The sequence below is a fragment of the Perca flavescens genome, chromosome 6 (assembly GCF_004354835.1).
Source record: "Perca flavescens isolate YP-PL-M2 chromosome 6, PFLA_1.0, whole genome shotgun sequence".
Lineage (NCBI taxonomy): Eukaryota > Metazoa > Chordata > Actinopteri > Perciformes > Percidae > Perca > Perca flavescens.
This window is the reverse complement of record NC_041336.1, coordinates 31135170-31147429: the sequence shown is the minus strand read 5'-3', so window position 1 is coordinate 31147429 and position 12260 is coordinate 31135170. Positions and strand designations below refer to the sequence as shown.

Genomic DNA, 12260 nt, shown 5'->3' with positions numbered 1-12260 from the left:
TGACTAATCAAATTGCAATGCATAATGTAGATTTACTGCGCTGGAAGTCAAGAACGATAACCTCGAGCGGATGGAGGATAATGCAGATCAAAGTGCCACGCCGCCGCGTGTCGAAGGTTTGGATCCATTGTCCTTTGGTTATAATACAGTAGCACGGGTCGAATACTGTAATACGCAAACTCTATATGAAGATGTATGGCTGTATCGATGAAATGACAGCATCATAACTGTACTCTGTCATTGACTAATGGGCTAGCAGTGGTGTTCTTTTCCACCCCTACAACACTCACAGGGGGATATTGTGCAGTGCTCAAGGACCTCTGAATGTCCCCCCTTATTTCTGCTTTAAGAGAATCCTTGGCCTTAAATCAATCCATCCGCTCACTCAATTTGCCCCAGATTTGCTTGCTTGTCAATTTGCAATGCCAAATTGAGTTCAGCTGAACTGCGCCCTTGCCGTGGCATACGTGAATATGTGACCCCAATCCCTTGCGCAGAGGTCTCTGGGTGTGTTTCCTCCAATCGCGTCGCGAAAAGCCAATTACGGCTCGCCATGAACATGGACGAGCGAAGTTGTCACTGCCGTGCTAGATCATGGGAGTGGCTGGCTAGACTGCTGCTGCTGGATGGGTCAGGGAATGCTAAACCAATGGCGTTTACAGGAGACAACAGCTTAACCTGTCTCTCACTGTAGCACTGCTTGGCCCCGCTTGCTGTCATTTTGATCCAATTACACTGCCCTTACATTATCTCAGATAATCTGTGCTGCAGAGGGAGAAACTTTGAGCAAGGTCAGAGAAGAGATAAGCGCGGACGGAAAAAAAATATAAATAAAGAAAGGCGAGGAATTCACCAGCGGCGCAGAAACAATGTGAGGCTTTTATCTTTCTACAGGGACAGGGTCACCAAGCAGAAACCTCCAGCGATGTTAATGCCTGATAATGCCAATGTCAGGGGACATGAATCAACAGAGTCACAGGATGATAGACTTTATATGTCTATGTCTTATATGGTGATTTCCATTCTGTACAGACAATAATTAATACAAAATTAATAGCTGCCTGGAAGGTAGGCAGAGAACATTAAAAAACATAAAACATGATGGTGTGCCTTGGAAAATGTTACTAATGAAGAGTGCAAGCTAAATCATTGGTTGTGTATTGGCTTAACACTAGAGCTGCACGATATGAGGAAAATATCTAATTATTTTGACTGATAAAGTGATTGAGTCACAATATTGGAGGAAATGATCGTTCTTGTATAATTACTCTCATTTTCATTGAAAATGATTAACATTGAAAGAAATTAAAGTGATTATGGTGTGATTTTTGCGAGGATCTGTACCAAACAAAGATTTTTTTTTTCTTTAGTCTGTAGGGTAGGATTTGGAGGCCGGGACGTCTCTGCAGCACCACAATACTTTACATTCAGAATGGTTTGACACATATTTTGCCATTAACAAATATGCGATTTGGATATTGCACTAGTCCATATTGCGATTTCGATACAATTGCAATTAATTGTGCAGCCCTACTTAACACCGGCAATGTACAAGTTGGGTTTGTTAACTCTGGTACACTGTACATGGTACCGTATATACAGAATGCAGCTTCCTACCAGACACTAATGTAAGGCTTCCACCAAGGAGGTTGTGTTATGAGTTTGGTTTGTTTGTCTGTTTGTCTGTCAGAGGAATGACGTAATATCTACCGGCCCGATTTTGGTGGAAGGGTGTACCAAGGGCCAAGGAAGAATCCATAAATTGTTTAAGCGGATCTGAATCTGCCCTCTCCGAGTGCATTTCCTTCTAGCTGTATGTATTTAAGGAGAACTGTTAACATTTTCTTGACTTATTAAGCCTCAGTTCCCCAGTTGTGTTTTCAGAATATTAGCTTTTGAGAAAAAGAGTGTATCCAGAATATCTATAATAATTATAATACATATAATTAGAGGTCTGATATAATTAGAGGTCTGCATGGGATTCAGAGGAGAATTTTAACATGAGGCTGTGCCTTTAATATGAGCAAGCACTTAACCAAACTTGTTTCATTCAAAGACATATTGCACTTTGATGTGAGGAAATAAAGACTCGCACACAGAGAAATATTGCAATTTTGGTAAAGACAGGTGAAAACAAGATGCCAATATCATGAGTCATAGTTATTTAGAGAAAGAAAAACGTTCCGATCGACTACTGTCATTATTTAAGAAAGTTCGCTTGATGTGTAGGATGTCCGGACTTTGATTCCCCAAAGTGTAACAAGGTGATAATGCAACAGCTGTGCCATAAGTAGCAGCAGTGCTATGTCATTAGAGGGAACATAAAAAGCAATTCGCAACTGGTGACATTAACATCAGTAACTGGAGATATCAGGGCAGGTGACAGTACAACAGAGTAGCCATGTGGTTTTAGCTGTGCACACATGTAGAATAGGCCTATCCATGGCAAAGAGAAGCTTCTCTAACTCTAGCACTGTGTGTGTCAGTCCTAGAGTTCAGTCTCTGTCAGTCTCTCACTCATACAAACAGTCAGTCACACAGTACAGCACAAACACAAGCATACATAGATAAAATGTGTAATGTGTACACACACATATATTAAACAGTATATAAGTGCACAGTGGAACTAAACCTTACAGTATTAGGTATTGCCTGTCAATTTGCTAGACAGTTTGGTCTCACCAACTTTTGTGAAATGAGTGTGACTTCTTAACATACAAACGATGTATGTGAACAGACAGTGAAGGAAAAACATTTCACCACCATGAGAGGATTAAGTGGAGGACATTGGATAAATAAGGCTATGTATGGGGTGTGTAGAATAAGCAGAGATTGATAGCATCCAATGTTTTATGCAAATGCCTAAAAACGACCAACTTGTATGTTTACATCTAAGTAAGATGCAACGTCTTATGTCCACGTGAATAAGAAACCTACCAGTTCTTCTTTTAACTGTAAAATTGACCTGAATTAAGCAGTTTTGAACCCAAACCAAAATTTTCCAAGTAGCTAACCATGTTGAACCCTAACTCTATGCCTAGATCTGACCATAACCGTATCCAAGTAGTTGTTGTGCCTAAACCTAATCAAACTTTTACCAAAGCATTTATGGATAAAGTGCCCTCTAAACCCTTATAAATCATATCTGATTTATAAGGGTTTAGAGCCAAAAGGTTGTATTAATAAGTAGCCAAATTTAGGCTATTTATAATAGCCAAAAGTCTTCCAAACTATACCACCACATAGGTTGGTTGTTTCTACCCTCTAATACGACCCATAGGAGCGTTTCATAAATCAGCGCCCCCTAGAGGTGGCAGGAAATACGACCCACGTGAGCGTTTTCTGTCCTCTTACCTAAATGTAACTGTTACGGTTTTATCGTTAACGATGTGGAATGGTCGCAGTGTGGTTAGGTTAAGGCACAAAAACTACTTAGGTTTAGAAAAATATCTTGGTTTGGGTTAAAGTCAGTACATTTGTTAAGTCACTCTTAGGGCTTAACGATAAATCGCTTTCAAATCAAAATCGTGTTTTGAAACATATAAGTGAATGTTTGGTGTAACACTTGATTTCACATTTTTTATTCCTCTTCATTATTATACTGTTTTTTTCATAAGATAAATGCTGGAATCATGTTACATATCACAGATCGTTTACTGAAATGTCCTATTTTCAGTGGATCTTTCATTTATTTTGTATTATTTTATTTAACATGATCGTACAAGGTGCAATATGTAGCTAAAAAAAGAAAAATCGCAAATCAAATCGTAATAGCAACATCTAGCAGGAAAATCGCAATTAGATTTTTTTCCCCAAATGGTTTAGCCCTAGTTACTTCACTTCCATGCGTTCGTACATGGCGTGATTACCTACGTGACGCAGAACGTGACTTAGTTCCGTTTGTTAAGTAAAGTTACCGTTTACAGATTTTTAACGTGACACAAACACTGAGTCTGTGGCCTGTGTGAAAGTTCCATTTTTTTCTAAAAATGGTTTTAAGACATTTATCTCTGGATTTTCACAGATCTTTTTAGTTTAAACAAAGACTATTTCTTCTGTAGAATGTAGCTTCAGTGAAAACTGCTGACAGCTAGGTCTGTGGATGATCTATAACAACATTCTTTCTGGCAAGATATGCCTATTGAACTAGTAGCACCGTAAACTAAATTCCATTCCCCTCCATTGTGTTGGAGCTAAGGAACTAAAATCAAAACTATCTGCATGGCCACATACCACAGGGGGAGGAAAGTTAGAATATATGTACACTCCTACGACAGTTCAACTGCACTTTTCCCCAATGCCTGAAATTTTATAAACATATAAAAATTGTCACAAAATCCTGTCATGGTGGAGGGACGTTATCTCCGCATCTTCTGTTCACATTACGTAATCTGCCTTTTAGACTTCTCATTTCATGAAATTTTGTGAGACTGTTATGTGCTACACTATACAGAAAAAAAACATGCAACTGTAGCCCAGCATGCATTTGTGTATAGAGGAGAAAAGAAGGAATAAAGTAAGGGGGGAATTTGCACACTTACCCAAGCACTTACTTATTATGATATTAAATACAGATAGGTGCATATTCTGAGCCAACTTAGATGACAGTTGCCGCTTTTTATTGTCTTGTGTGATCATATTGCCAGTAACATCGGAAAAACACATGTGCGTTAACTGTAAAACTGTCGGGTCACGGCCGCAAGAGAACCGATGTCTCCCAAAAGTTTTAGAGTTAACATGAACTTTTCTTTCTCTTTTTTTTTTTGCTTCACCATGCTTCAAATGGCAGCGAACAAGCAAGAGCCACGCAATCAACCGAGTGTGAGAAAACATTGGCCTAGTTTCATCAACTGAAAGGATTTGTCTGAGCAAAGACACTTAAAAAAAAAAAAAAAGAGGAAAGACAGCCGATGCAAATAATGTGTTGCATCATTTCACCAGCCAAAGCTTTGTTGATGTCAGCTGCATCACCACAATAAACTGTGGAGTAGATGAACACAAAAGCAAATAACGTAACGCGGAGTTGCTTGTGTCCATTTTAGATACAACAGCTACCAATCTATGCTAGATTTACTTACAGTAGGGTTAGGGTTAGGTCACGATAAGTCTCAGTGAAACCAGCAGTGCAAAGATGTAGAAGCTCTAACAAAGACTAGATGAAAACAGCTCTGATTATTTATAAGCTGTTTTTTTTTTAATCTAAAGCACCATTATTATATGATATAATATGCACTTTTATCATGGCTTCTTACTATAAATCAGTACAGTGCACTACCCATACTTAGGGTTGGGTACCGAGACCCGGTGCTAAGAAGGAAACGGTGCCTAAACGACCGGTATCTACCGGATCGGATTTCGATGCCTCATTTCGGTGCCACTTAAATGCCTGCACTTCTCTCTGGTGCTCCAAAACAAACGTTAGAGGCAACAGAAGCATCGCTGCATGTGATATTAGTTAACACTACACTTGACAGCTAGCAGCTGGATTAAACACGGTTAAAATGCTGACCGCTAACGTTAAACGGTGTAAAGTGTGACTGTATTTCACTGTATAGCAGGGGTCTTCAACATTTTTTTAAACCAAGGACCCCTTAACTAAAAGAGAGACAGAGCAGGGACCGCCTACTACATATATTGTATAAGATAAAGTTGCATATTAAACTGGGCCTACGATAACATATAGGGTGGCCTAAAGCCTTTACATACATTTTTAGTGCATAGAATACTAAGTTATTAAATTAATAACTGCTGGCATGATTTTATAAATCATCTTTTAAAGGTGTAATATGTAATAATATTCAAATACATATATTTACCCGGGGTTTGTTACATCTCTGGTCACGCAACTGTTAGAAACCTGCCGTGGTTTTTATTTTTAGGTCGGGTTGAATCTATTTCTGTTGATCCTGTTCGTTTGTTTGCTGCTTTCAGCGCGCTGGGTTTGCGTTTTTACCGGTATATCTGGCAACCCCGGCTTGGCTGTCAAACTGGCCAGTTGATGCCAACACACAGGCCAAAACACAAAGAGAAATCCCGTTAGCACTGTTGTCAGAAAAGATAGTATTTCAATTTAGCATGTTTCCTTAATATCTGATGACGCATTGGGGTCATTTATTACAGTAAATATATTACATATTGGACCTTTAATGTTACACATACATGTAGCACAGGGAATCCTTAGGATCTGTGGATGGCTACCTTAGTGACTACCTTACCTATAGGCCAGTAAGCCTATCATTAGTGGGGATTTGTATTTGCTAATAATATGTTGGATTCATGTTAAGACTTTTTAATTTGAAAAAAAACTATAATATATAATATAATTTGGAGGCCACCATTGAGTGACTCTGAGGACCCCCCCCAGGGGTCCCGGACCCCCTATTGAAGATCTCTGCTGTAGAGGATCCCGACAGCAGGATGTATAATGGTCTTTAGCTGCCGAAAACAACACAGACGGTATGTTTACCTGAAACTCTCCTCGCCAACCTCGTGGTGCATTGATAGTTAATGTAAATACCATTTTCCCATTTAGTGGTTGTTTTTGTCGTTTACAATTTATTCGTGAAATAACTTATTGTTATTAGATTTTTAATAAGTTATTTAATTTTGACCATATGGCCTTAGCAATAAACAAATAGCCGTTCTTAAACGTCACAGACTGCCGTTTAAAAAAAAAAATCTTTTAAAATATCGGTTCAGGCACCGGCATGATTTAAAAGTATCCTTTTAGCACCGGTATCGGAAAAAAATGCGAACATACCCAACCCTATGCATACTACACTTACCCTCCACAGAACGACTGAATATAGCCCTTATTGTATGTACTATAACTTCCCATCACCAACACCATTAGTGCAACTCCAAATGAGTTCTAGAACCTTGTACTTCTTCATAAATGTTTATAGCAAACACATTTGGAACAATGTATTTAAACTTTGCAGCACTCCCTCCTTGAGTTTAGTTTCTCTGAAAGAGTGCAATGCCATTTGAACTTGGGTGGCACCGATTAACTGCACTGAGAGACCTGAAATTGCAGGTCACAGCCCCACTTATAAGAGAACTTTGGCGCAGAAAAGTAATCCAAGGCAACTCCAGAAAATAACCCCACATCTAAGGTTATGTGGGGAATGAGAATGATGTTGACGTCTAACAGTTCTGTATGCTACGAAATCCTAGCGTAGCAAAGTAGTCTGGACATAAACATTTGGTTATATCTTGATATCCTCAACTGCTACAATAGAGAAGTTAGTCATAACAAAAAGTACAGTGCATTTGTCATCCTAAACCAAGGTTAAGTGGACTATAATCAGATTCGACTCCACTTTACCAACAAAAGGTCTAATCTGGTGAGATGACAGCTCAAATTAACCAGCTACTTGTAAGTCTGACTTTAGTTTTTTTTTTTTCTCTAGTTAATTGGAGACTGTGAACCAGCAGAAGAAGAACAAAAATGTATCTCTGAGTCATAGTTGTGCTTGAAGCAAGGTGAAGGAAACAAGAGAAAAGAAAAGACAGCATGAACTCTGGAGACACTGGGGACAGTGAGGGAAAGGGGGGGGGGAGAGGGGCAGCAGTGTTCACACCGAGCTCGACACACACACACACACACACACACACACACACACACACGCACACATCTTCATATGAGTGCACAACCTTTCTGCCACTCTCTCAGACATATACACACAACCCTTACAACGGCTGATAGGCCTACACCTTCTCTGTCTAAGGTTTGTGTTTGTGTGTGTGTGTGTGTGTGTGTGAATCTCCTGTGGTTTTATTTACTGATACCAATGTGAGTAGAAGCAGGCCAGGAGTAACCCAGCAGCCAAGCCAAGTACCAAATGTATTCTTCCTAAATGTCTAATGGTGAAAAAGGCAAATATTTATATCATCTTTCATGGTCAAACTGCATTAAACGCATTACACAGCAGTGGCGTTGAGTCTGAGTTTGAATCCGTGGCTGTTGGTTAGTGTCAGCACTGTCACTAAGGGGTACGTTTTTACTATCAATGAGTCAGTGTGCTCCGGATGCAGATCTGTTAATTACAGAGATTGGCCTGTTGTTAGTCAGATGGGCGAGGAGGGGCGATGGCAGCTAAGCATGCTTCTGACTGTTTGAGGCTGTGATCACTGAAAGTGACATGTTACCTGGCTATGACAAACAGCACACAACTGACACCCAAGTAAGCCAGCAGAATATACATCCAGATATCAGGCGAGAGGGGGTTGAGGAAGGAGAAGACCCCAGGGTTGGTCCCGTTGGGCTTGCGGTACAGTATACTTATACCCAGCGTCATGAAGGGCTTGGAGAAGTCGATAACCTTCTCGCGCACGTATGTGATGGCGAGGGGAGCCACTGCCAGATCAGCTCTCTGTCAACAGCAAACATAAAAGGGAAGAGAGAGAGGCTATAAGTCACAGGCACAGGAAGCATTTAGAGGCAATCAAATTAAGAAAACAGGGTCTTTACACACTACAGAGTCTGTCCCAAGGCACTTAGCAAGAAATTTAAAGCGCTCTCTCTTTCCACTCATCAAGTACACTCCCACTACTAAATTCACTTTTTTTTCCCCCCTTTGGGTCCTAAATCAAAGCATTCATTTCTTTTCTTCACCTACTTTCTCCTTTTGTTGGGATGGCTGGGAGCTGTAGCCTATCACAGTACAATACTTTATAAGATGTACTGGGATGATGGGAGACATACAGGAAACAGGTCACCAGTATTTAGAGGACTAACACAACTACAACAAAAACCTCTTAGTACCAATAATTCCCTGCACACTACTTTGATATCCAGTTGTTGGCCTGTGGGAGTAAACAAGCAACTAGAGTACTTTTATTTTTGCTTTCTTTCTACGGTCTAGCCTAGTGGTTCTCAAATGGGGGTACGGGTACCCCTTGGGGAGCGTTGGATTAATGCAGGGGGTACGTGACAGTTTTGCAAAATGCTAATTTAAAATATTTGTCATGCATAATTCCTAAAATAATTATACTATATAATAGCAAATAACAAATTATTTACGTGATGGATTCTTAACATTTGAACTGTAGCATTTAAATGTTTTTCAGTTACAAGGTTGTTCTAACTGGGGTGGTGATGGCGCAGTGGATATGACACATTCCTTAGGTGTGGGGGTTCTGGGTTTGATTTCCACTGCGATACATCAACCAATTCGGGGAAAAATATGAATCACAAATTTTTAGCTTAGAATTTGTTTTTTCACGAAGTGTAATGTTTATTGCACACGTGAACCATGACAAAACAAAACAAATTGGCAGTACCAAACATAGATTTCTTTTGGCACCTATAGCACATTGCGCATCACCACAAGCCTGTAGACATAGAGGCTTCAATGAATAAATAAAATAAAGTCTATACTGGCCATTTAAGTACAGTAGGCTACCAAAAATAGTGAAATATAACACACTGAACTAAATATGGCCCTGATACAGGCTCTATCTGAACTCCTTGGACATGTCTTAACATAATTAAAACATGTCAATGTCAAATGCTTTCAAGAAAAATAAAAAAAATAAATCGAAGTCAATTAAAATTTTTTATCGCGAACAGGGGTGAATGGAGATCGCGATTTTATAACGATTCATCGTGCAAGCCTATTTTCTACCACAAATGTTTTGCGCTGGTAAGAGGGTACTTGGCTTAAAAGGGGGTACATTATTGAAAACAGTTTGAGAATCACTGGTCTAGCTAATATGATACGATTTGTATTAACACACTTTCGGCTACTAGGACATAGTCTGGGCCACAATATTTTGTATTATGTTAATATCCAAGTACTTTGACAGTAAAAGGCCAAACATGATGTTTTGGCATTTTGTTCCATCCTAGCTACTGTACCTTGACTATTTCTGTATGGCACGTCTGGTGGGTGCAACAGGCACAACATACCACGGCCTGTCAAGAGCTATTGCTTAATTATACTGTGCATTTGCAGTTCTGGGGGACACCTATAATCCTTTTCCACTGCAAGAACTTAACCTATTCCCCAGGCTTCCAATAACATGAACTTTTAAGAACCTTGGGAGGCTTCGGTCCTAAATTCTTCCTTGCATTTCCACTGTATTTTGTATATACGCCATATAAAAGGCAAAGCCAGACCAATTACATCCTTTTTATGCACTGTTTGGTAGTGAGATAAGTGGTTATGTGTCAAAATGTAAGAAACACATTGATTTTCTTTCACATTTACATAAACATTAGATACACTTAGTATACTAAAGCTCTGCTGCTTTAGTACACTGGGAGTCGGTGGCTAAAAAAACAAATCCAGTGCCTTGCATCAATTTGTGGTATTTTCGGTTTAATTTCTAACCCCCTGATTTGGCTCCCTCTGAATGGCTTCCTCTCCCTAAAAACGAATGAGGACTTGAACATGTCTGTGTTTTCCCAACTCCGGTATCCAGAGAAATCCAGAGAGCTTCCCTGGCAAATGCTTCACGTACAATTACAAGTAAAATGTCCGCACCCCTAGCTTTAAGGTCCTGCAGTGGAAAAAAAGGTTTGCCTACAGAATTAGTTTCTGCTCTGAACACAGGCGGCTGTTTGCACTACACATTGAGCTTTAACATGACATTTCTCATTTATAATAAGGCATAATCCCTTCTCTGGCAAACACGGAAGTCGTGGTTATATGTGAGACGTGTGCTTTAGAGATAAAGAGAAGGGATGTATAGAACCTGCCACGGAAAGTCATGTTACCATATCTGGGGTAACCATGTTGTGCTTTTGACAGTTAATAAATCTTGGGCTGCATTGTGACTATAAATGCGAAACATTCACAGCAAGGTCAAGTGGTTAGTTTCTCAAAGATATACCCTTTTTGTCTTATGAAGGTTGCCATATATCACTCTAGGATGAATTGACTGAGCTTCCTGCTCACAGCTGTGATACATAAAGTCTTGCGCATATCATGCTCTCTCTCTGCATTTATCCAAAGTAGTCAAACACAACCCTAGACATGCTCCACTTTGAGCATTAAAGAGAGCAACGATAATTTTTGCTAAATGCCTTTGACAGGATGTTTCCAACTTGTTCGGCTCGATTCAGCATGTCTTCCTCAACTCAACTTGTTCTCTGTGAGTCCACGCTACCCAGTCTTCTGAGGGCCTGTCTGCTACAATCACCACCAGTCTAAATCAAGCCCGGACCATGTGCAAGAAGTGGGGCAAACCAACGCTCAACATTATCTCGCAGGGGATTGGGCCCTTCACCCATGAAAGAATCAGACTATCCGTCACGACGGCCAATCACTGCACTGATCAAGGGCAGAAGCAGTTAAGGGAGACTTGACCCCTCTTGGGTCAAACATTGACTATCCGCTGTGCAGCACCTGCTATTTTTCTGCCCACGAAGTTTATCCTAACTGGGACTTTGTTTGGTGTAATGATCTACACTGTGAGCAGATTGTGTGTGTTTTAATAAGCTCTGTAGGGGAAACATGTCCCGACAAAATCTATGCTCTCCTCACATCGCTGTACTCTCAAATAGTGCTAGTTGTTACATCCCTCCTATTTCTTTCTTTTTTTAACTTTCTTTCCCTCTCTGTTTGTTCCAGTGAAATACTTCTCATCATTACATCTTATTTGAAACTACAGTCCTTAGGACAACACACACTGGCGTGTACGACTTGCATCAAAATCCGGTGCCTACTGTTTTTCTATCTAAGTCCATACACAGGCAGCATCAACATGTCAATATGTGACGGCATGATGTCATGTCACGATTAGGGTTGGGTACCAAAATCAGGTGCCAATGTGATTAAACGACTGGTATCTACCGGACCGAATGACAACGCAGATTTCGGTGCCTCATTTCCTTGCCACTTAAATGCCTGCGCTGCCTTCTGGTGCTACGAACGTATGACGTTACAGGCAACAAAAGCATCACTGCACGTGACACTAGTTAACGTTACACTTGGCAGCAGGTAACCTTAGCCTACCGTCAGCTACTAGCTGGCTTAAAGACGGATAAAATGCTGACAGCTAAACGGTCTAACGTATCAATGTATTTCACTCGAAAGGATTCCAACACTGAGACGTTCAAGAGTCTGCAGCAAAGACACCCAGAAGACCAGCCGCACTTTACAACACCATGGCCACTGTCGGAGTTGTGCGAACTGGACTTAATGGTGCGTTCAAATGCACCTTGTAAACTCATGGTGGATTCAAATGCACCTTGAGAAAACTCAAGCTGTTAGTGTGAAGTACCCTACTGCCATCTAGTGGTTCTTCTTTTT

General features: G+C 40.3%; 1 protein-coding gene across 1 annotated transcript in view; it reads right to left on the bottom strand.

Annotated features, from left to right (window-relative positions):
* LOC114557378 (glutamate receptor, ionotropic, kainate 2) overlaps nucleotides 1–12260 on the bottom strand; it is a 214213-nt gene that overhangs the window by 71874 nt on the left and 130079 nt on the right. The window contains exon 11 of the mRNA XM_028580809.1: nucleotides 8152–8375. Coding sequence (XP_028436610.1) covers nucleotides 8152–8375 — 224 coding nt within the window. The remainder of the gene's footprint in view (nucleotides 1–8151; nucleotides 8376–12260) is intronic.